The sequence below is a fragment of the Naegleria lovaniensis genome (assembly GCF_003324165.1).
Source record: "Naegleria lovaniensis strain ATCC 30569 chromosome Unknown tig037, whole genome shotgun sequence".
Lineage (NCBI taxonomy): Eukaryota > Heterolobosea > Eutetramitea > Acrasida > Naegleriidae > Naegleria > Naegleria lovaniensis.
In genome coordinates, this window is record NW_025407859.1 from 361,611 (window position 1) to 386,111 (window position 24,501).

A 24,501-nucleotide genomic window follows, 5' to 3' on the forward strand; every position below is an offset into this window, starting at 1 on the left:
TGAAGATTGCAAGATAAAAGACTGATATGTCTTCAGTTTTCCATATTTCGGTTCTGTGACATTCAAAGGCCATACCTCACGTGGTCACCATTATTTGCATCGTTCGAAAAGCATTTGGAAAAGAATTCTGAACTTTCCACATGAACCTTCTTGCTTTTTTCAGTCCATTTGAGAATAATAGGTATTAGAAGTTGACGTCGTATTAGAAGGGTCGTTCAGCATCTGATGAATTTCAATCTTTTCAATTTGAATCTCATTAGCCTCATCATAATTGTTCGAAACATTCCTCTTGCTTTTTCGTAATTTGAGACATGAATTCCATGCTTTCAAGAAAATGGGTTTCCAAATTCCATCCACATACAACAATTTGAGATTTTCCTTATCATGCAACAAATACAGGACATAAATCTCAAATAAATCAGATAGTACAAAACCTGCAAAAGTTGAGATGTAGAAAATCAATGCTGTCACTGAGTCATATCCAAAATAGAGAGTGACTACTGAGAGAATGGCTGGTATTAATTGACACGTGGACATGATAAAATACTTGGTCGAAATGGAAACGTAATTGGTTTTTCTAAACGAGACATCAGATGCCTTCTGCATTTGCTTGCTAATGAGGAAAGACAAGACCATAAATCCTAAATTTGTGAAAACAGGTGGTAATGCCACTAATGAAATAACCAACGGAATTAAAACATCACCTGCTGAGCTACTTGCTAGACGAAATGATTGTTGTTCTTGCTCGTAAAAAACACTGGGACTTGTTAATAAAATCATGGAAATGACAAATATACCCAAAGTATTGACGATTAGGAGTGAATAGCTCAAAATGATGAGCACAATAGAGCTCTTAAATAGTTTTGGTTTTGTGAAATCATGAACGGCATTGTTTTTGACAGATTGAGAGTCCATGTTCTGAGGTAAGGTATACAGTTTCAACTTTTCATATAATTGATTCCATGATATCAAGACTGGAACAAAAACATATTCAAATCCAAGAGAATCCATAACATGTCTAATTAATTCAAACACAAACATCATGCTTGGTTTGTCCCACAATAATTCTGGATCTGGTAAACTTAAAAAGATAACAAATGCCAATCGACTGAACCAAAGTGGCAATGCTGACAAGAGTTTTAACATGAGCTGAATGTCCTTATAGAAATATCGTCCTCTCTTGAAAACTTCGTACAAGAGTGGTAATATTAAAATTGTGAAAACCATTACAAAAAGAAGACCTTCTGCAAACGCCTCAATATAATATTCCTTAAAGAACAAGTAGAAGGGGAAAATAAAATTTGAAAGAGTGTCGCATCTAGAGGCGTATTGATCATAGTCATAGCAATAGCATAGAAATGGATTTCCCGAAAATTGTAAATATTGATCCAATGCCAATGAAGGGTAAAATATTGGAAAACCTCTCTTTCCCAAACAAGATCTTTCTGCAGCTCTTGTTGGATAATTAATCATGAAAGGACATTGTAAATCACGTGTTTTTTGTCTGAAATTTGATTGTGAAGAGCAATATTGACATCGATTGGTAATTGCAGAGAGTGTATAGAGATCATTATAAAAATGCATTCTCTCAGTGCTGTTTGTGTAAATTGAATGAAAATGGAGCTTGCTTAAATATTCCTTAAATGGATCCATGATTGCGTTTTGTGGTGTGTCAAGCTGGCAAAAAAATTGTTCGCACGATTGAAAATCAATAGATCCTATCAATTGTAACAATGTAGAATTATTTCCCCTCAACTGGATTAAACTTTCCTTAAACAGAGCATCATCTTTTTCACAAATATCAAATTTCGTATTTTCTGCATGAGCCACTTGAAAGACGCTCATAATAGGATAAAACAAATGCACTCCTTCAACGAATAAATTTCTTGTTTCTTGTTCAATGGCTTCCACGACTTGACGATAAAAAATTCCCAAATTCGAACGTTTCACATCTGCAGGAGATTGAAAATACATGATTTTTTCACACTCTATCTTTCCTATTACAGGAGACAGCAATCGATCATTGAAAAAGTTATTATATTGCACTCCAGTGGAAGAAGTATTTAAAGCATATTGAAATAGAGAATCATAAAGAAGGCTACTTTGTGTAAAGTTAGTAACATAGGAACAATTTTGCCACAATTTAGATGGATCTGTTAGAACACGTGGACCAACGGATTTTGAAGTCGAGTTTGTATTGGACTGAAACAATGCACTTATCTTCTCAAGTGCAGAGTTCATTAAGATTTCAACCTGATTGTACGGCCCATCATGATGATTTTGAATTTTCCAAATATTGAAAAAAATAAAAGCTCCAAACATGGTTCCGACCATGCAAATGATGATGAAAAAAGTAGAAAGAATGATTGGAAATATTCGGGATGAAGTATCCATCTTGTTTGATTCATGATGATGATGACGAAAGGATGAATTTCCGCCATGATCATGGATGGCGTTTTCAGACACTCTTTGTCCATCATTCTCTTCATTATTTCCGTAAGAGTGCGAGTGTTCTGGCAAGGACCACCCTCCGAGGTTATGATGACTGGTTGTGGAGGAATGTTCGCGAATTTCAGATTCCTCCATTTTTTTATTTTGGAAATTCATGATTTCAATAGGACCTAGCGTCATGATTATAGCCGATCGTTCATGAAAGATTTTTCAGGTCATTGGTGGTTTGATAATATATACGGACGTCTTTGAACCTATCATGTAATTATTAGTTCTGAAAATTTCTTGCAATAACCACCTCTGTGAAATTAAACAAGTGATAAAAATCACAAGTGATCACGTTGAGGAGTGTACTGTTGTAATCTTGAGAAATCCATTTTGGTAATTGTTGAGCGACCATATATGAGAGATCTAGCACAGAATAGGGTCGTTTGGTAAATCCGTTCACAAAATCGATCATGCCTGGAGTTAACACGAGTTGTAAATTTAAGAAATGATGCATGACTTGTTGTCTCTCCACCAAAACAGCAATATTATATTCATTGAGATAATCCATGCTGGTTGTATCTGCCCAAGCGTAATCAATATTGCTGCTGTTCCATAGATAACCTGTGACAGATTTGGGAATGACATTTTCACTGTAGAAGGCATAGATTCGTTTTGAAGTTTTCCATAAATTTTCCAATTTCGTTTGCATTTCAAATTGTGAAGGTTGAACAAGTAAATGATTCAGAGTAGTTGCAATATAATTGGCAAAAAATTCATGATCGTCCGCATCCATTCCATAAAAATGATTAAAATCCAATACGAGAAATTCATACGGTGAAACGTTGGTCAAAAAATCCACTACTTGTTCCAAAACTTCTGAAATGTAGGATCCAAAATAATTGTGACAAGATTTGAATCGATTCTGAACTAGTGGCTCTCTTTCATCTTTACAAATTCGAATATCAAAATATCGAATTCCATGCATTAATTGTTGAGTCACATGACAACTCTGAGTGTTGGCCCAAGGAACCATAATCATGTACATGAATGGTTTTGAAACAAAGGGTAGATTGAATAATTTAAGAAGCATTGAATCAATATCATTGGAAAACATGAGCGCTGATCGATTATTATAAAAATTAATATCATAGGTGAGTGAGTCATGTGTTCCAGGAAGTAATACTTGATTAAGGGTCTTATTTTTGAGTTGTTCATAATGTTCTGCCATCCATCGAGCAGTCGAAGTTGAATTCACACATTCACAAAGTGAACTCAGATTTTTTTGTGACAAGACTTGAATAATGGATTGTTTCAAATACCAAGGTCGTGATGATGTTGTGCTGCTAATATCCATAGAAGCACCAGTTGAGTGAGTGGATGTTGGGATCAATGATGATGGTCCCTCTCGACTCGTCGAAGAATCATCTTGAGAGAAATGATTCAAGAATTGTCTCCGTGAGTAAAATTTCTGTTTCAGTCGCTCATGAATATGTTTGTCTCGTTGAAGAATTTTGGAAAAGAGAGGTGATGGAGTGGAAGAGATGAAATATGGTTCGATCCATTCCATGGCGAGTTGTTTCCAGCTCGTTTGGGAATGATTGGTTCGGAATGAATATATAAAAACTATCCAACATGTGGTAGAGAGTGTGATGAAGAAGAGGATGATCCATAGGAAAATGATACGATTCGAACATTTGACATTTGTGTTGTCTTGAAAATGTTGGCGTGATGATGACATTTTTTTGAAGTTTCGAATTTAAAAGGAAATGGTCAAAAGATGAAATTCATTTGGAGATGATTTAATCTTCTTGTAGAATGTAATTGCTTGTAAATTGTGGCTGAATGATCATGGCTTTTTCATTTGTACTTTGCTTGAGTTGAAAAAATCGAAATTACATCAAGACCATTAAAAAAAATGTATGAAAACACCTCCTCGACATTGCCATCATCAAATAGTATTACCGGAGATGAGGATTTATATCTTCGTTCTTTATTTGCTCATAATTCGCCTGATGCATGCTCTGGATTATTCAGAGGTGCTCAACAAGAAAAGCAATTAAAAGGAGTAGAAGGAGGCTTTCATACGCTTTATGTCGGATGTTTATTGAAAATGTTAACCAAACCATCGGATCCACTGAATTATTGTTTACCCTCGTTTATAAAAGTACCACATGATCCAATGACAACATCATCTACTAATACTTCAGATAACAAGCCTTTGCAGGATGAAAAAATAGATGATGAATGGTCGATAACAAAATTGAAAAAAGTCAATGAGTGTATTGGAATGGATATTCAAACAACAACACATTACCTCGAAGAATTAGACAGAGTTGTTTCTCAAAAACCAGCTCAAGCTCTTTCTCATTTGAACCGAATTAGTTCCATTAAAAATAATTTGCAATTAGAGGAATCGGACTCGGTGGATATCATTCGAAATAAGGTTCGGAGTGCTGTAGAAATGAATTGTGCAGATACTTTTGGTGAAATTGAAACTGCTCAATCCATGGATAGTCAAGCTTACTCCATGTTTAGAGCTCACCTTTGTTTATTTGCTTCTGTTTGCAAGAGACAATTTCAAAATTGTGTCACAACACATACTTCACATAGATCGTTTGCAAAATGTCTGGAGAATGCTGAACAGATGAAATGTTTCAAGCTTTACAAAGATGTTGACTTTTAACGTCAATGTTTTTGAATGCATGATAAGTTGGCTAAGGAAATTTTTCAAAACTAGTAATTGATTTAATAAATAAAAGGTGTGGCACGTTTACAATTCATCCTTCTTCTTTTGTTCTTCTGTTGTTCGTTCTGATTGTTCCTGTGAGTCTGCAGTACTACTTTCCTCAGTCTTTGTCTCTTCATTAGTGGCTGGTATGGTGGTTTCGTTTGCTGCAGATTTTTCAGGTTTTGGAACGGGCTTCTTTGATAACAAGAAAGCTCGTTCAGAAACCCTAGTACATTGCTTCTTAATATCTGCTGCAAGAATTGTTGGTGGTTCATAGAGTGGAGTTCTATCCTGCTTGGCAAGAATGGTGGTAATGTTCATCTCAGTTTCCTTGTTAAATTGGTTAAGCTCGCTCAATTCCTCTTCCGTGATATGTTTTTGATGTTCTCTCATGTAGTGAATAGTATAGCTGGTGGCATTGAAAACACTCTTACAATACTTGAGTGCTTCTTTTCTTCCCTTATGCTCACGCAATCGATCTTGAATGGGGTCAGTCAAATCGGTGAGAGTCTTGAGCTTGGATTTAAAGAGATCCACTCGAGATGGCTCAACAATTCCTTCGTCATCATTCTCACTGAGCCATACTTCGAGTTCATCAATGACAGAGTTAATGTCATCCTTTTCCTTGAGAGTGAAAAAGCCCTTATAGTCTACGTTCTCAAGCAACTTCTCTCTGGTAGAGTATAGCGCAGATTCCAAATTGTTTCTTGCTGCAGAAATTCTTCTCTTCAAAGCCTCAAAATCTTCAACTTGTTTCACCTTTTCTTGAGATGCCTTTAATTGCTCTGGAGTGAGTGGCTTGATCACAGAATTGTCAATAAGCTTGACATCGAGAGCGACCTTTGTAACTCGTGTGTCCTTCTTATAAACTGGTTCGGCCTTTGCTGTTTCATTTCCGTTTTTGGTGTCATTGGCGTTATCAACTCTCACGGTAATTGTTTCTTCGAGAATGGCATTGACGGAGTCTAATTCAGGCAAACCAAACTTGTTGACCTTGAATGTTGCCTTAACCTTCTTCTTCTTTCCACGTTCATCTTCAAAGGTCCAATTGGACATGGCCTTACCAACTCCAGTGATTTCATAAGTGGCAAAGGTAGCATGTTCAGCTGCGAAACCAGATGGAAGATATTCTGGAGCGTACTTGAGAGTAATTGTAAAGTCATCCGTTCTGGGAACAGTGATTGTCTTCTTTGCATCAATTTCATCCTTGTGATTGAAAAGGTTCATTTCTTTGTCATTTCCCGACAACAGGAAATCAACCTTGTGTGGAACGATATCAACAATTTTGAATGCAGTAACCTTGAATGATGGAGAGAGCATGGCACCATAAAAACTAGAGCCCATAGCGATTGCTTCATCAGCGTTAAGACTATATCCCAAGGTTAACTTGGATCCTACAAATTTAGAAATTCTATCTTGAACTGCTGGAATTCTAGAAGATCCTCCAGACATTTCAAAAGCATCAATGTCATCCAACGTTAAATTGGCCATAGCCAACGCAGCTGTTATAGGTTTAGCCAGTCTATTGAGTAATGGTTCGCTCAATTTTTCAAATTCTTCTCTAGTAATCCTGAGCGACAAATCGCGGTCATTGTACAAGTTTTCAATCGAGAGATAGGCATCATTATTTGCGCTAAGGATTTGTTTGATTTTTTGAGACTCTTCAACAAGTCGTGTGACTGGTCTAACTTCCTTTCTAGGATCGGCCTTGTACTTTTCAATGAATTTTTCAGCAAAATAATCTGCCAATACATTATCAAAATGAACACCACCCAAGTTTTCGTCAGATGCAAAACCCAATACCTTGATGTTTCCAAGGGAGGTCTTCTCTTTGCTCTGGGTATACTCAGCAACACTCACAGTAGTACTAACTGAGCCAATATCGTAGAACAAGGCGACATGGCGTGGTTTGGTCAATTCCTTAATGGTTTTGGCACTCTTAATTCCATATTGTAAAGCAGTGGCAGTATGGTCGTGCATTAATGCTAATATTTTGATATTAGCAATGGCGGCAGCATCCAAAATCGCCTGTCGTTGCAACTTTGTGAAAAAATGTGGAATTGATACAATGGCATCAGTGACAGCTGCACTCTTTCCGTCATCTGCTAATTGTTTGATATACAAGAAAATCATGGAGAGAAGTTCCTCAGGTGAATATATAACATCGTTTGAAAATTTGACATCCACAGTTCCTCGAGCGTCATTCTTCACTAGCGTAACTGGAACCTTCAATTCATTGTAGCGACTCCAAGTCTGTTTGAGTTCCAAGTCATAACTCTTTCCAAGTACAAAATTTAAAAAACGCAACATCTTGTCAGGGAAACGAGCAACCATGGTATATCCAGCTTCTCCGATGTACCTGTCTTGTCCTCTAAATCCAATGATATTTGAAGTTTTGCGTTTAGATTGTTCGTTGAGTACTAAATCAATTGGAGAACCAGACTTGGCAATACCAACTTTCAACCATCTCGAGCCAAGATCAATGCCTACGATTGGTCCTTGATGAGATGGCTCAACCAAAAGATATGCCAAAATCGTAACGAGCAGTGCTACGGAAATGAATGTACTCACTCCGAAGCTTGGATGTTTCCTCCTCCGTGTTAAAGTAAAGCCGAGCATCGTTGTAGTACTACAAAAATCAATCCTTCGGAATGACGGAATGAAGATTATTTTTTTTAATTATTAATAAAAATAAATTCGGGATGATGAAATTAGGGACACGTGTCTTCTCGTAATCCGTATTTGTTTGGGGTTACATGGAAGCATGAATGAAAGAAGGGCAACTCAAAAATTTCCTCCAGTTTGTAAAGACTACATCTATTGACAGAAGTAGAACATAATAGTACTCTCATACGTTTTATTAAGGTGCTTGGATGGGAATAACCCTTGGTCCTTAACATGATGTCTGAAAAGAACGTGTTAATCATTGTTTTAATGACCTCTCTGCTGTTGAGATCCCCGCGTCATCCATGATGCATTCCAAAACCAATCATAATTATACTATGAATCATCTGCCAAAAGAATCAGAGATATTATCATCTCCTTCTCAATTCCATCATGGAATTTGACAACAATTCATCAACGCTCAAACAAAATATGTCCATACTTTTCAGTTCGAAGCCTCTTCTCCAATCTCGTTCAACTTGGCAACAGCGATATCTACGTCAAGTGCTCGATCTGTTATCAGCACTCATAATTGCAACCATTTCTTTTGGTTTGTATACTTTAGACGACGTTTCAGCTGAACAACATCATGACACACAAACTGAGTCCAATCGGAATTCAACCACCCAGCAAACTCCTCCATCAATTCCATCCCAAAGCCTGCCTTCCTGTCCAGAATGGATCCTTACACTTCCTCGTGTGCCTTTCAAAGATCCCTCAGCTCTCAACAGCACTGCTCGAGAATGTCCCTTCGACACCATTTTTGTTCCCATCTCGACTGGAATATTCCTATTGATGTATTTGCTGCTCGTGGTTGCATGTGCCTTTGGTTTGTTTTGGAAACGACAAAATGCACATATCAAAGCACGAACCTCAGCTGGTATGGTTTTTACCTTGGTCAATAGTGTGTGTTTTGTACTTGGTTTGGCAAGTCGCTTCATTGCTGGTAGAGAGGTTTATCCTTGTTTACTGTATAGTGTTTGCTTTTTTGTGATACCAGCGAATATGACTGTCACAAGTGCCATGCGATTCTTGACACTGTATATTCAGTTCAAAGTGAATTTATTGAAAGCAAATTATTTTAAAGAGATGGAAAAGGTTCATGCCACTGTATTTTGTAAAACGAGAGAAAGTGTGGTAATTCCGAGTGGAACATTGTCCACTCTTGGTGGCGAATTCAATGAAAAGCAAACCGTTTCAACTGGACAATTGAAAGATTCAAACATTCTTGACAACACAAATTCTCCATTATTATTAACAACTCACAAGATGAAAGATCGAGAACGACTCTATTTCAAGATTCACTCGTTACTTTCGAGTCATGGAATCTGCACCTTCTTATTGCTCCTAGTGGTCATTGCTCATGTCAATCTATGGTTTTGGGCAGGTGTGATTGAAAACACATTCTTTTCAGAACGTCCCATCTTTATGAAAGAATCCATGTTTAGCTTTAAAGGATGTGCAGCGACGTTTGTGCCATCCTTTATGAGTTTGAGTCTTTTTTTTATTTATTTTGTTGTGGAATGTATTTGTGCCTTTATTCTCATCTTTAAAACGGATAAGGATACTTGGAACATGAAGAAGGAAGCACTGTTATTAATTCCCATTCAATTCATACTCACTGTATGTTATGTCACTTCTGAACAAGTGGTGTATTTTGGTTATTTGGATCGTATTGTTCCAAAAGGATTGATCATTATGACGTATTCAGCCATTGAACTATTTATTACAGTGTTTTTACCAGTGTGTTATGCCATTCACACTGATCGAACGAAACCTGTGTGTACCTTTCAAAATGAGTTGGAAATGATTCTGAACCAACAAGAGACGTTTGAAATTTTACTGGATTTCAGCAGGAAAAGTTATTGTCCTGAATCAGTGACGATTTTCAGAGAAATTGACAAGTATAAGAAATGCAAACACAAAAAGCAACTTGCTCTCTATATTGTTGAGACATATCTAAGTGAGGGAGGCGCTGAAGAGTTGAACTTACCGAATGTTGTTGCCATCCACGAAGAAATTCTATTCAAAATTCACACCTGTGATATGTTACCTGACACGTTGTTTGACGAGGTGTATCTGTTATCCATGCAAAATCTGACAGATATTTATAACAGATTAAAGAAACAAAACCCCAAGATCAAAGAGATGGCTGAGCAATGGAAAAATCAAACAATAACAACCCAAATTCAGCCTTTTCAAAATGAATCTACCAAGGCAATGTTGTTTTATAGTTCCAGATAAAGCATGTTCTCTAAAATGGTGTGTAATTAAAATTCTCAAAAATTCGTTTACAATAATTATATGGTTGGCATTTTCAAAATACCATCTCAATCTTGTAACAGGGTGGTTACTACTAGTAGTGTTTCTCTTTCACTAATAGGTGAATGTAATCATGCCTGTTGTTAAGCCTGCTCCAGTTCCAATCATAAAAACATTGTCTCCTCTTTTAATTCTTCCATCTTGAATGGCCTCATAAAGAGCCATTGGAATACTTGCAGAAATTGTGTTGCCAAACTTTTCCAAAGTTTTTACAATTTTCTCAGAAGGCCAACCTAGCACATCGGACTATTTCGAATATGTTACATCAAGTACTTGTTTTCAACTTTGAAAATAACACCTACCATCACGTGAAATGCTGCATAACTCGCCTGATGAGGAACTACCCAATCAATATCTTTCAAGTTGCCACTCGAAAGACCAGGTTGATAATCTTCCATGACTCGAATCATTCTTGATGCAGTAAATTCTAAAATCTTTTTTCCATTCATATCAAAATACATGTAATTGGATGGTGTATAGACATGATTAGGATGAAATTCACTTCCTCCAGATCGAATTGATGTATAATCAGCTCCGTCGCTATAAGTAGAAAATAAATATTTTGAGAGTTGACTCTTTTCTCCAGGTTTAGATCGTGTTAATACTACAGCAGCTGCACCATCTCCAATTAATCCTCCAGCATCTATTTGTAGTTGTATTGTTAATTTCCTTAAAAAAATTACAAAAAATTCAAAACATACGTGGATTTTCCTCAAAATTCAATCCCACAGTACTAATCTCAGCAGAAACAATTAAAATCGTTTGATACATTCCACTTGAAATTAATCCTGCACACATATGAAAAGCACTCATAAAAGATAAACATGTCGAGTGAACGGATAATGAAGGTTTTCCACTCTCACTCAAACCAAGTTCCTTATGTAAAAAACATGAAGTATCTAACATTTCATCAAATTGTAGAGAATAGTTATGATGGAATTAACAATATTCTATGGATTGAAATTTTTCAAATTCACACACTCACCTGGTATCGTTCTTTGAGGTGTTCCAGATGCATTGACAATGAGATCAATATCATTCGTAGTCATTCCAGCATTTTTCAAAGCTTCCAACGCTGCCTGAGCTCCCATCCATGAAATGGTGACTTCCTTTTCTTTCAATTCTTTAGCTTGTTCAGAGGTAAGGTTTAATTCTTCCTTTGAAAGAAATTTATCGACATTCTTTGCAAATTTCTGTTTTCTCACTTTTAACACGTGTTCGACACTGTTGGCCCATCTATTATAAATGTTCACACAAAGACATTGTCATGCAAAATAGTTCAATATGGTTCTCATAAATCAAGTGGTTACTTACCTTCTCTCTTTAATTCCAGTTGTCTTCTCAGTGAAACCTTTTGGTTTTCCACACAAAACATCAATGGTACTGCTCGGAACCACATGAGGAGGTAGATAACGACCCATTCCTACAATTTTCACTGGCAATGACACTTCTTTTGGAACTAATCGGATATGATTATCCTCTTCTTCTTCTTCTTCTTGATGCTTTCCCGAGCACTGATTCAGTTCCATATTCAATGAGAGCACGGAAGAATTCAAGGAAGAGTCTGGAAAGAGATGTTGTACGACCATTTGAGTTCTTCTTCTGCGAGTAGTAGTAGTCGTTGTACTTGATTCATTCCAGATGACATCATCAAGGAGATGATGGTTGTGCGTGAAAGGCAGACTGTTGTTCATCATTTTGATTTCAACAAGGCAAACTCGAACGAGCTCAGAGTGAAATTTTTTTTTGTACGATGAACATTGGCTTGATGTGTCCGGAGAGAAGTGTTCTTGTGTGACTCCGAAACGATAAATTTATATTGCAATAAATATTCCGTAACACTTTCTGATCATGTACATGACCAATGAACATTGTGGTGTGTGTTTAGTGACTGTGCTTTGGAATTCACAGATTCTGGGTTTGACTCGAGAAGCAAGCCCATTCTTAAAAGGGAAATTCAAAAAAAAAATGAAACCAAAGTCATCGACAACAAATACTTCTCTCAACAACTCCATTTCACTCTTGAAGAAGAGAAAAATAACAACAACTCCATCATCGGAATCATCAAGCACTCAACCGGTGAGCTCGGAAAAGAAAAAGGCATTATTAGATAAATTATCTCAACGATATAACAAGAGGGAAATTGATCCTGAGAATGATGAGGCTACTTTTGAGGATCAACAAGCTCGAAACAAGTATCATGATGATGATGAAAATAGTGCAGATGATGGTGTGAGTGAACAGAATAGAATTTCCATGCTTAGGTCATTGGATGAATCCCTCACTCAAGGTATATACAAGGGTCACACCGTTCGGAAAGAAGATTTGTTTGATGACGGTGATGATTTGAGAGAACTTAAAGAACAAGAAGACTATCTTGAAGAAATTAAACGACTTCAACAATTGCAAGACAGTGACGAAGAACAAGAGCATGACGACGAACACGATGAAAATATGGACCAAGAGGATATCATGCAACAAATTCAGGACATTGTGGACGAAGATTTAAATGATGTCACTGATAATGTGGAATCTTTAAAGAAGTCTCGAAATTTGGAAAAGAAAAAAGCAACGAGCGTGTTAAATCAAAAATTACTCTACGATCACTTGTTAAAGATAAGAATCTTGTTGCAAAAGCCGCTCACAGCTTGTAACAGATTCCCTCAAAATGAACACTTTTGGGACTTTGTTGAAACAGTAGATGACATTTTAGGAAGCAACAATACTTCAAACGAATCACCAATTGAGAAAAAGGAGGATAGTAATTCTGGTGAGGAGGAAAATGGCGAAGCCATTCCAGAGAAGTCTGAAAACTTGTCTATACCGAAACGAGTTTCAACCTTGCAAAAAGATTTAGTACACATGATTGCTGACATGCTTTCCCTTCAAAGTGAGTTAAAAGAAAAGGGAATGATTGGAGAGAATTCTCAAAAAATTGATGGCTTGTATTTACAGGATAATTTAAGCAATAACAAGGAAGGAGATGTCTATGAAAGAATTTGGAATGTTTTGAATGAGTCCAACAAGAGCATTGAAAAATTCAGAAATGAATCCATTGAACGATGGGCAACAAAAACCAAAATTCAATCAAACGTGGGAGGTAGCTCTTCAAAGTTAAATCTCAAAGTCATCAACACTGGAATCATACAGCAAGTACAAAACGCACTGTCCAATCCAAAAGAAAAACAGAAACTTGTTGACCGTACCCATTTGAAACAATTTGAAGGGAGTGTTCTTGGAAAAAGGGAACGAGACATGAAATATCACGAAGAAACAGGCCTAGAAGTTGATTCTGAAATTTTCGATGATAAGGACTTTTATCAAGTGTTACTGAAAGATTTAATTTCTGAAGTTGGTGGAGCCAGTTTAGGATCAGAAATTTCATTCCGTAGAGCTCTCTCAAAGAACAAGACGAAAAAGGCACAATACAGTGGAAAGACAAAGGGAAAAACCATTCGATACACTGTGCATAACGAGCTTGTTAACTTTATGGCACCCAACCTTGATAATGAAATTCCAGAATCTGCAACTACACTTTTTGCAAACTTATTCGGTGGTGACACTGTTGAATTTGTCGACGACGAAGAGGAAGAAGAAAATGAGCAAACCATCAATGAAAATGGAGAGAATGGAATGCTGACAGATTCAGACTCTGCTGACGATTCAGAATAAACAGATCATGAATCTTAGGAATTGTGTGATTCAAGTACTTCAAGTGTAGCCACTTCATGCTGCCCTTTCTGTTTATGATTAAAGATCTGTAATTGAAACATATTCAGTGAGTGAAATAACAATCGCCCACTCTTTCCGTCCTTGAAGTTCAAGTCCGGACGACGATTCAAAATGTCCTCTCCGAATCATCAGTCGCAAGTTCATACTGCACAACAACAGAAAAAAACGACGTAGTTTAAAATTGGGTGGACACATCATCCTTTGCCTCTCACAAATGTCCACAATGCCATCCCCAACATTCAATTCGAATCATCCAACCAACGACCATACCACCATCACCACTGCTACAACGACGAACAGGACCACCATCATGTCTACTCCTAGTGGTTCCGTACAAGGATTGGATCATCTGCCTCATCATCTATTGTCTGAAATGTACACCAACATTGGCGTGAGTGTTGCTGAATTATCCAAAAAGCATGTGGTTCTTCTCGTTTTTCTCCGATATTTCGGATGTGTCTTTTGTCAGAGAAATATCGTTGATATTGTCAATAGCCTTTCAAGTTTAATCAAATTCAATTGTTTACCTGTATTTGTTCATCAGGAAAGTGAGGAAGAAGCGAATGCATTCTTTTCCGAAGAAGGAATGCCTCATCCTTTGAAAACAGCTGATTATGAAGAGGCTACTGAGGCTTCCTATCAACAACGTTCAAGTGCTGGTTCCGTACAGGAAAAGGAAGAACATCACAACAATACTACTCCATTGAAAGCCTCTCATACTCGAGGCGAGTTGATGAAAAAGTTTCTCCGAGTGGCTGATCCCGAAGGAAACTATTACTATCAACAATTTGGAGTAAAAACAAGTGCAGCGAGTGATATACCAGCCACTCTCAAGACAACCATAGAGACCTTCCGAATAGCAATTACTCAGGGTTATAAAATTGGTTCCAATATTTCTGAGAGAGCCTCACGTACCCAACTCGCAGCAACTTTTGTGATCGCTCAGGGTAAGATTGTCAATCAATTTTTGAACGCGACGGCGTATCAAGTCCCCGACGTGTTGGAAATTTTGTTGGATTTGGAAGGGAAATCGAGTGATAATGTTTTTGACTTGATGTCCTTATCACAAGAGAGTGATTCTGAAATTTCAAAGATTAGTATTAAGGAAGGGGAGAATGATGGATTTACGTCATGTCAAGAAATATCTACTAATAATTCTCTCGTTTCAAATATTAAGGAATTGGAAATGAATTTTCCAACGGCTAAGAATATTGTTGCAGAATGGACGAACACCACTCAGTCAACCAATGACTCGAAGAAGAACAAGAACAACAACAAGCGCTCGAGAAACAAAGAATCATCTTCATGTTTGTGTTTTTCTCCAAGTAGAAATTCAAACACAACTCTCACGATGGATCCAACTAAATTATTAACACTCGAACAAGTCTTAGTCAATAACGATTATCGAAAGGTATTCAAATTATTTGCTGCGAAATTGTATGCTGTGGAGAGTTTATTGTTTTGGGAACATGCCACACGTTATCAAAAAACGCAAAATGACAAAACACGAGTGAAATTAGCGCGAATGATTCTGGACACGTATTTAGATTCAAATTCTCCATTAGAAATTAATACATCATCCACCATGAAACAATTAGTTCTGAATCGATATGAAAAAGAAGGCAGTGTGATTCATTTGTTTGATGAACTCATTCGAAATATGGAAGCCGATTCCATTATGGATACTTATTTAAGATTTTTGGAGAGTGATCTTTGTAAAGAAAAAATTCTCAACAAATTATAGTCATTCATGATCATACATTCATAGCTGAATGTCTCTGAGCTGGGCTGTTGGCGGAATGCGTCTTCGATTTGTGAGCAAAAAGGAGCATCATTACGAATTGTGCGCTCATTGCTTTTGGAATAGGACAGAAAGACCATTGTTATCACAACAACACGAGAAATATTTACTGATATCAGCAATATTCACTACACAGGTGGTAGCGCTCCACAAGACGTTTACTCAACTCCAATGGAACGTGTTTGTTTTTGTTGTTGCTCCAATTTTGGAATGTTAATCTTCAATACTCCATGATCCATATTTGCCTTAATATTATCCAAATCAACGTTTTGTGGAAGACGGAAGGTTCTTGAGAATTTACCATAGGATCTCTCAGTTCTATGATACACTTCATTCTCATCGGTCTTTTCAGAATGAGTTTCACCAGAGAAGGTTAGAGTTCTGTTCTGATCATCAACATCAATTCTAATATCTTCCTTTCTCAACCCTGGTAGATTGGATCTTAAACAAATGGCACGATCGGTTTCAGAGACATCAGTGGCTGGATTGAAGGTACTCATTTGGGTTCCCATTATATCACCACCTACTCCAGTCCATGGACGCATGAGGGAAGTACTGAAGAAAGGATCATCAAAGAAATCGTTAAAACCACGATTGTAACGAGAGAGCATTTTGACTAGTTGTGTTGGTTGTTTTTCTTCGTGTTAGCGTTTGAGAAAAACAATGGTCAAATTTTATTTTGGAATTTGCATTCTACGGGCTTAGTAAAAAACCAAATTAGTAAGGCTAGAAATTTGCAAATTACTGAATCGGGCAAGCTACCTTTGATTCGCTTAGACCTATTCGAAGAAAAACACCTCCGAAATCCAATCACAAGGCCAATAAAGGAATTTATTTGGGCACATTTTCACGATTACAGTTGTCGTAAGGCTTGGAAAATAGAAATTTCTTCGCCACCATCTTCTGAATTAACACTCAGCACATCTTCTTGATCATCTCCCTGTTCTTCAGCGTTTGTACTTGGTTCATTATTGGAAGCAAAATCATCAGGATACATGTACTTGACAAATTCCTTTTCCAAAAATTCGACAGCAGTGATCACATCTGGCGGTTGACTATTTAGCCATGATTTCAATTGTTCTACATATTGTCTCTCCTTGTATCGAATTTTAATATTCCACAATAAATCAGAAATGTTGAGAGTTCCATCGAATTTTGTTGCCACCGATGATTTGGTTCGATCGAGAGGTTTCACAGTAAAATTATACGACGCTTGTCGATTCACAGCATTAGAGAAGGGAACGGGTTCGTTTTGTTGAACAAGTTTCATCCATTTGGTGAAAGAGAGAGCTAACATTTTCATGGTCTCCACTGGAGATCGTGTACCAAACTCGTTCACTTTTTTCACAACCTCCTCTCTCGAGTAATAAAATCCATTAATTTTGTAAATTTTAACAAAGAGAGCTAAAAGTTGGAACACAATGTTATACGTTGTTTCTGATTGTTCGACTTCCATATGAGTAAAGAAGAATTCCAAGAACAGCTTAATGTAAGAGATATCGGAAATGAGATCATCCGTTGAGTTCTTGTCTTCTTCAAAGATCCATGAAATGATTCGCAGTGAGGCAATACTAGCTTGAATCGAGAGAATTCGTTTCCAACGATTTTGTTGCTCTCTTGCTTTTTTCTTTGAATCTCCACGGAAAAGTTGTGAATAACTCGATTGTTGACTTCTCAAAATGCTGACAGATGTTCTATGAGCAAGCTTGTTGACATTGGGAGATGAAAAACGTGACATGCTTGGTTTTTTGGTTTCATAATGGCTATCATCTTTGGAGAAGGGAATTCCAAAACTCTTTCTTCCAACTGTGTCCTTGACTGTGTTCGCACGTTTGGTTCCTCTTGGAGAAAGAGGTTCTTTTGGAATTGACATTGGAGCTTTCAAGCTGCTACTTCTTGGAGTGGATGTCATAAAACTTTCATCCATAGAGTCTTCGTCATTGGAGGTATAACTCGTTTTTGTGTCAGAATATCGGAAGAGTTTCGGAATGGAAGACAAAATCTTGATAAAAGTTCGTTTTCTTTCTGGTACTTCTTGTTTCCACCATTCACGAAATACTTTTTTTCTTGTGTTGAGTAAAATGTGTAAGAAACAAACGAGAAGTGTTTGTGCCTCGGGTCTCTTTTCAGAGCTAGGATTTTTCGATGGAGCGTCTGCTTTTGTGAGTTCTTCATACGTTTTCCAAAGATCACAAATGATAATGATGAATGGGAAGTAAAGAGAGGCAATCTTTCGTCTTGCGTCCTTCGTTTGGTATCTACTGTCATATTCATGTCGGGAAAGCAAGAAGCAAAATGTTTGTGCAGCTTTTTCTCGAACCTTTCGTTGTTTGTGTAAAGTGTCTAAAAGGAATCTCTTGATAAATATTCCAGACATGTAATGGTTGTCACACATATGATAAACAATGTAGTTTCCATTCTTCTTGACATATTGCAAGCAGTTGCTATCGTTATAGGACAAACATAACACAAGTAAATGATCATAGCTTGCGATTTGTTTTAAAAATATGTTCTTAAGCTCTTGGAATTGTTCGAATTGTTGATCTTTTGAAGGTAAGAATTCATCCAAAAACATTTCAATTTCTGTGATGATGAAGCCCTTATCTACGAGATTTAACATTCCAGTCAAAAGCTGTGCATATGAAGCAACCAATACCTTAGCCATTTGCATTGTCGTCAAATATCTGAACTTGCATTCCTTTAAAACGAGAGTTCTCAGCTCAGAAAGTAAATCTACAATTTGAGTGAAAGGTCCTGGTAAGTCATCCTTCTTTTTCTTTAAATGTCTCAAAGGATTCGTCGAGGAGTGATGTTGGTTTAACAGCCTGTTACTGTGCATATAGAGAATGAGAGATTTCTCAATTAATTGGAAATAAATAGAACTATTCTCTATGAGCAAGCTATCATTTGGTAATTTGATAAGAAATGCATCTCCAGAGGAAAGCAAATTGTAAACCGACATGTTGGTAAACGCATCACTCTTTCGTTCAGCTCTTTGTTTTTGTTCGTCATCCAAATGTCTTACAAATCTCTTCAAGAGTTGTTCAAATAAAAATCCAGTGGACTCTTTGTTGTTCACAAATGATTCCTTGATATACCTTTCGATGTATTGACCTGTATTCCTCTCAGTTTTCTTCAATCCATCAAGATATGAGTTTAGAAGATCAAAAGCCTGAATTTGTACCTGTGGATATTGCTTCAATGTTATCATTAGCAAAAGTACATCCATGATTTGTGGCATGTATTGGATTAAATTTCTAAAGTCTACTACTCGTTCCAAATTTTTCAATTTTTGATTGATATTCTTTTGGACTTCAGTCACAGAATCTCCATAAATATTTTTCATAACTTTGACCAATTCGGTTGCAGAAAAGAATTCATACAAGTTAATATCGGTAGTATACAAAGTAGAGATTGCTTGGAAATCAACTTTGAACTCTCCTGACTTTTTTCCTTCTTCCATTCCGTGCAGATAATTCTTTAGAGGCAGCTTTTTGTAAATCATCAGTGCTTGTTTACCATGTGTAGCAAGAAGGCCATGTTTTCCTAAAAGCATGAAAGATGCATATCCAATGACGTGCATAGACTTTTGATCATCGTCGCAATCAATATCAACAAATGTGAAGAGGAAGTGATCGCTTGAAGTAAGATGTTCTGGTAATTGAACTTTGATTTCGTCATTAAACTCTGGACTGCTGCAATGGTAAGAAACGGTGGAATAACCTTCGTTAAATGTTTTGTTATTCTTTCGGATAAATACTTTCTCGCCTTCTCCGCTCAGTTCCTTGTCATCTCGCTTAAATTTTACAATAATTCCAATCGACATATTGTCTCTCAAAAATAAAGATCGCCGCTTAAATGTAATAGACTGAGGATAAACATATAAATTATTGCTGTCTGTCAATGAGCTCATAAAGTTAGGAGCAAATGTGAACATCTTACACATGTATGATCCGTTATTAGTGTTTGCTGTTTGTTTCAAGTAAAATGACGTGTTTTTGAGATCAACATTGGCATCCAGTTCAGTTAGGCTATCAGATTTTGTTACAGGGGTTGTTTCATATGGCTTACTCATTTCACAGTGAAGCTTTAAAGTCATAGGCACAATCTTTTCCTTTTTAACATCTCGTTTTTCAAAGAATTCATAGAAGGAGTGTTCATTTCGAACTTCATCCATATAATAAAATGTTTCAATCTCCTTTGGAAGAATTAGATTTCCTTCAAAATCAAATAATGGCTCACAGGCCCAAGCAAAATCTTGCTGGAAATTTTGTAATTGTGGCAACAATCCATTCAATACTTTTGAAAATTTTTCTTCCGTGAGCTTGTTTTTGGATGGTTTGATATAAGAATCTATGAAATCGTTTCCTTGAAGAGTTTTTGATACAATAAATAATACCATGATATCAGAGTTGCTAGAATCCACTTCATAGCCTGAACATCGACTTCTTTTAACAGAAAGTGGATCGTCGTCCTCAGCAGTGTCACCCAACAGTTGCTTCATTTGCTTTGTGTTAATATCACAACAAAAAGTCTCTGAAATTCTTCGTTTTTGTTTGATGTCAATAAGATACCAATATAAATAGAGAGGCTCCATTTGCTTTCCATTAAAATAATCTCTAAAGAGGTTTGGTTGGAAACTAAGACATTCAATAGATACGTTCACCAACTCTGGATTCTTTTTAGATGTTCCCACATCCGTGCACGAGGTGCTAGAGGTAACTGAGTGCAGTTGATAATTTTGCAAACTGTTGTAAACATGTTCATCATAGGTTTCAACAGTTTCTTCATGGTCTTCCTCCTCGTCCTTAATAATTTTAGCCCATTTCTTATCTGTTCCATCTCTACCGATGTGGTATGCTTTCAAAATGTGCCTCACTGAGTTGGCTCGTATCATTTCCTTGATCTTTTGATGAGAACAGTGAAATTGCTCCTCTGGACTTAACCTTTCAGCCTCTAAAGTCTGAGTAATAATGGAGAGGTTTGAAGATGGAGGAGACTGACTAATGTTGATAAGAGGAGCATCTGTTGGAGGAGTGAGGCTAACAGGAGAGGTAGTCGAAGACACAGTTGAGGTCACACTGTCTTTTCGATCAGGGTATCTATCTGCTGGAAATCGATGAGTCGAGTAGAGTTGAGAAAAAAGTTTTTGTGACACGTAGGCCATGGAATACTTGCTTGGATGAGTTACTATCGATCCGTTAAAAACAAAAACAAGTAACCTAGGGAAATCCACAAACTCAGAGCCATGTTGTTGATAGCAAAGGTCATAGGCTTCTTCGAATGGATAATTATAAATTTCTCTGCACTCATCCAAAAGATCCAAACTGAAAAAATACAAGTTATAAATGTTATCCTTTTCCATGGGCTGTTGCTGCACTTCAATAGCATCCAAAATTGATAGAATGACCTCTCCATGATCATCAATCTATTGGTGTTTTCAAATCATTGTGAGTATCATTGGTTGCAACTTTTTACGAAATACTTACAAATATCTTGGTAGCATCCAACTTGATAATAAACTGAATATCGGTATTTCTATTAATTTCTTCAATCGAAGTCGCTATTTTCAGCAAAATTTCCAGCTTGTCATGCAATGAAACATATCTAGGATTCGAAGGCACCAAGTATTCTTTCAAATTAATTCCTTGCGGTTTGTGTATCACAAAAATCTCTTCCTGTTGGGTGATGGTATCAAATTTTGTAAAAAATCCAAGAATACGAGTGACATATTGAATATCTCTAAGCTGTATCAGAGTTTTAAACTGATCTGCTGTTACTTTTCGTTTCGTAACAAATGTCCCTCTCCATTTATAATATCCACTCTTAGTTGTCAACTCTGTAAGTTCGCCCTCATCAATTTGATATCTCCACGGTATTAAATAATCCCAAAAGAATTCATGTGAAGAAATTCTATCGTCCGGATTCTTTTGTAACAGCTTATTTACTACAATGTCAATTAACTGCTCAAAATTCTGAGGCAACGATATCGAGTTCATTCTCTATGCAATTGTACATCATTGTGTAAACAGTTGTATAATTTAATCCATCTCGAAAAACTTACCTGTTTCATCTTTTCAACCATTTTCACTTTGTGAGAATTGTGATTTTCATTAATCAGTGCGTTTGTGTTCAGAAGCGCTTGATCAAGACTAATTAAATAATATATTATACAACCTAAACTCCACATATCGGTTTTGTAAGAAAATGTAGCATTTAAATGATCGGGACTCATCCAACCAAACGTTCCCACCACTGATACTGCCATGGACTGCTGAATATTTTTCGATAAACCAAAATCTCCCAGCGTGACTTTGCATGAAGTGATCTCTTTCTTATTCTTTTTATCAACTTCTAGACTAGAAATGAACAGGTTGTCAGGTTTCTTTGCAGAAAGTCAGTACAATTCACTCCATTTTCAAACACTTACCAAATCTCTGTGAATGATTCCTTTAGAATGTGTGTATTGGATTGCATCCGTGATTTGAAGTACCATGTCAATAATACACTGAGAAAAATAAATGTAAAAATAAATAAATACAAAAGTAATGGGAACCAAAAAATCCTTAGGCTGAATAAATCGAGTAGCTGCACTTACCTGAGTCGTGAAAGGATTTTTTGGTTCGCAATGAGGAGCAAACTTGGTGATAAAACCAGTTAAATCTCCATGAATGTAAACTGGCATTGTCAACACAATGGTCGAGTTGAAAATGTTTTTTGTCTCATATAGCCTCCAAACTGGAATAATTGACGGATGTTTCATTACTCTCAAAATATTAAACTTGATAAGAATTAAATATATAAAGAATGTAAACACAAGAAGATATACTTACCTCATTCCATAATTGTGCCGAGTTTCCACCAGCATTAATGATTTTCAAAGCTACTCGTTCTCCTGTTGACTTTTCGAGAGCAGAAAAAACAGTAGCTTGTCCACCTCGTCCCAAAGATTTGAGCTCTGTATACTCCTCTACAATGGCTGCTTCATTATTCTTCTCTGTGATTTGAATTGTGAAATCATTCATGACAATTTTGAAACGATCATGTGGAAAGTATTGGCCACGCCGTTGTTGAATTTTTGGTACACTATGATCGTGTGGAGCTTGTCCTCCTTGTTGCTGCTGTTGACGACTGTGGTAATGTCCATGAATGATGTGGCCAGTATTTCCAAAGCTTGGACTCGAGCCACTGCCATATCGTTTCAGCAGTAACGGAGTAACATTGGAAGACTCTGTCGAAGAGGATGAGAATTCTCTTCCTTCCGAATTGGACGGCGTAAAAACTGATGATGGTTCTGAAGAGGAGGAGCTGTAAGTGCCATTTTGGGGTGTGGGAGGGTTTGATTTGGACTGATTGTTGTTCTGTGATGGTTGCTGAGAAATTTGATTTGATCGATGGGTTTGGGTCTGTTGCTGCTGTTGTTGTTGAGAGAATGGGGAGAATGTGGTAGAGGTGGTCGATGATGAAGAGGAAGAATCTCCAGGCGAAGATATAGAAGCATCAGATTGTCTTCCCGATTCGGATAGCCTTCCTGTTGATGATGATGTATGCAATCCGGAAAATGTTACACTATGATGATGAGGTGTTTGAGAATTAGTGGATGAAGAACGAGAGCTACCAAAATCACTTTGGGTATGTTGATGATGATGTCTATTGCTCGATAAATTCAAAGGAGGGATCGAGAGTCCAACTTTTCCGTTTTTTCCAGAGCCAACGCCACCACCTGATGAAGGGGTGATCATCTCCGTTGTGCCATGATGGTGATGATGAGAATTATTGATGAGGCTAGATAAGGGTTTACTGGGAGAGAGTGGTGTAGGTTTTGTTGTGTTCAAAGGTGGTGGTATCGTATTGCTCGTAGGAGCCGTGATGCTACTACTGTTAGACAATAAATCACGTGTGGGAGAATATGCAACCTCCTCTTCTGTTGTTTTTGCAGCTACATGTGTACGACTCCCTTTTTGTGTGTGTTCATCATGATGATCGTTGTTATTGTTGTTGTTGGTGGCGGGAAGTGGTTCGGGATGGGCAGCCAGACGAAGGATATTTTCTTGGTCCTTCTCTTCCACTTGTACAAGGTCTTTGATATTGTTGGTTATTGTTGTTGAAGAGGTAGAAGTCGTAGTAGTAGTGGTTGTTGTTGATGGGTCCATAAATGTCGTTGTTGATGTTGGCACTTTGGAAGGTGAAGAGGGAAGAAGGGACGGAGTGAAACACGATTTGTTTTCATCCATGTTGGTGTTGTTATGAGGGATCGAGTTGGACGAGAGAGTATTGTTGTTAATGATATGATTGTTATTACTAGTAACACTGGCTATATCATCATCCTCAGGGTTGTTGTTGTTATGATGGGTTGTTGTTGTTGTTTGGAATATGTTTGGCCCTATCATTTTTTTATGGATGATGGCAGTGACAGTTGGCACTTTGAGAAATTATGTGGCTCTTGGTTGTATTGAGCTGTTGATGTGAATGTTCGTGAGAGTGATTGTATCTGATATCTTCAACATGGTTCTGTTGTTTTATCAGTCCCATCAAAACTATTTGACCAAAAGACGTTTTCACTTTCGTTTATGCATCTGAAAAGAACAACACGAAATGATTCCTGCACCGTTACTCTCACAAGAATCATCATCAGACAAAGAACCCCATGGAAAAAGTACTTTTTGTTTGAACGTGGGTGTACCAATTCAAATTGCCTCGGATGTACATTTAGAGCACGAACGAAAACAAGTCCAAAAGATAATTGGATCTGAATTCATCACACCAAAAGCTCCATTGTTGGCTTTATTGGGAGACATTGGAGATCCTTTTTCTC

At 37.1% G+C, this 24,501-nt stretch overlaps 10 protein-coding genes across 10 annotated transcripts; 4 read left to right on the forward strand and 6 right to left on the reverse strand.

Annotated features, from left to right (window-relative positions):
* Positions 1 to 159: 159 nt before the first annotated feature.
* C9374_009188 (uncharacterized protein) lies at positions 160 to 2,586 on the reverse strand (the record flags this gene model as incomplete). Its single annotated transcript, XM_044699347.1, has 1 exon — positions 160 to 2,586. The coding sequence occupies one exon, from the start codon at positions 2,584 to 2,586 to the stop codon at positions 160 to 162; it is 2,427 nt and encodes an 808-aa protein (XP_044544934.1).
* Positions 2,587 to 2,719: 133 nt separating this feature from the next.
* Positions 2,720 to 4,177, reverse strand: C9374_009189 (uncharacterized protein; the record flags this gene model as incomplete). The annotated part of the gene is made up of 1 exon (XM_044699348.1): positions 2,720 to 4,177. One exon carries the CDS (start codon positions 4,175 to 4,177, stop codon positions 2,720 to 2,722), a length of 1,458 nt encoding a protein of 485 aa, XP_044544935.1.
* A 177-nt stretch (positions 4,178 to 4,354) lies between these two features.
* C9374_009190 (uncharacterized protein) lies at positions 4,355 to 5,122 on the forward strand (the record flags this gene model as incomplete). Its single annotated transcript, XM_044699350.1, has 1 exon — positions 4,355 to 5,122. One exon carries the CDS (start codon positions 4,355 to 4,357, stop codon positions 5,120 to 5,122), a length of 768 nt encoding a protein of 255 aa, XP_044544936.1.
* An 87-nt stretch (positions 5,123 to 5,209) lies between these two features.
* Positions 5,210 to 7,786, reverse strand: C9374_009191 (uncharacterized protein; the record flags this gene model as incomplete). The annotated part of the gene is made up of 1 exon (XM_044699351.1): positions 5,210 to 7,786. The coding sequence occupies one exon, from the start codon at positions 7,784 to 7,786 to the stop codon at positions 5,210 to 5,212; it is 2,577 nt and encodes an 858-aa protein (XP_044544937.1).
* Positions 7,787 to 8,263: 477 nt separating this feature from the next.
* On the forward strand, positions 8,264 to 10,075 carry C9374_009192 (uncharacterized protein; the record flags this gene model as incomplete). Its single annotated transcript, XM_044699352.1, has 1 exon — positions 8,264 to 10,075. The coding sequence occupies one exon, from the start codon at positions 8,264 to 8,266 to the stop codon at positions 10,073 to 10,075; it is 1,812 nt and encodes a 603-aa protein (XP_044544938.1).
* Positions 10,076 to 10,207: 132 nt separating this feature from the next.
* C9374_009193 (uncharacterized protein) lies at positions 10,208 to 11,742 on the reverse strand (the record flags this gene model as incomplete). Its single annotated transcript, XM_044699353.1, has 5 exons — positions 10,208 to 10,399; positions 10,456 to 10,796; positions 10,855 to 11,052; positions 11,139 to 11,389; positions 11,468 to 11,742. The coding sequence occupies 5 exons, from the start codon at positions 11,740 to 11,742 to the stop codon at positions 10,208 to 10,210; spliced, it is 1,257 nt and encodes a 418-aa protein (XP_044544939.1).
* A 379-nt stretch (positions 11,743 to 12,121) lies between these two features.
* Positions 12,122 to 13,825, forward strand: C9374_009194 (uncharacterized protein; the record flags this gene model as incomplete). The annotated part of the gene is made up of 1 exon (XM_044699354.1): positions 12,122 to 13,825. One exon carries the CDS (start codon positions 12,122 to 12,124, stop codon positions 13,823 to 13,825), a length of 1,704 nt encoding a protein of 567 aa, XP_044544940.1.
* A 274-nt stretch (positions 13,826 to 14,099) lies between these two features.
* C9374_009195 (uncharacterized protein) lies at positions 14,100 to 15,629 on the forward strand (the record flags this gene model as incomplete). Its single annotated transcript, XM_044699355.1, has 1 exon — positions 14,100 to 15,629. One exon carries the CDS (start codon positions 14,100 to 14,102, stop codon positions 15,627 to 15,629), a length of 1,530 nt encoding a protein of 509 aa, XP_044544941.1.
* A 215-nt stretch (positions 15,630 to 15,844) lies between these two features.
* Positions 15,845 to 16,297, reverse strand: C9374_009196 (uncharacterized protein; the record flags this gene model as incomplete). Its single annotated transcript, XM_044699356.1, has 1 exon — positions 15,845 to 16,297. The coding sequence occupies one exon, from the start codon at positions 16,295 to 16,297 to the stop codon at positions 15,845 to 15,847; it is 453 nt and encodes a 150-aa protein (XP_044544942.1).
* Positions 16,298 to 16,539: 242 nt separating this feature from the next.
* Positions 16,540 to 24,076, reverse strand: C9374_009197 (uncharacterized protein; the record flags this gene model as incomplete). Its single annotated transcript, XM_044699357.1, has 6 exons — positions 16,540 to 21,114; positions 21,176 to 21,688; positions 21,751 to 22,071; positions 22,117 to 22,194; positions 22,285 to 22,467; positions 22,520 to 24,076. 6 exons carry the CDS (start codon positions 24,074 to 24,076, stop codon positions 16,540 to 16,542), a joined length of 7,227 nt encoding a protein of 2,408 aa, XP_044544943.1.
* Between the last annotated feature and the right edge of the window lie 425 nt (positions 24,077 to 24,501).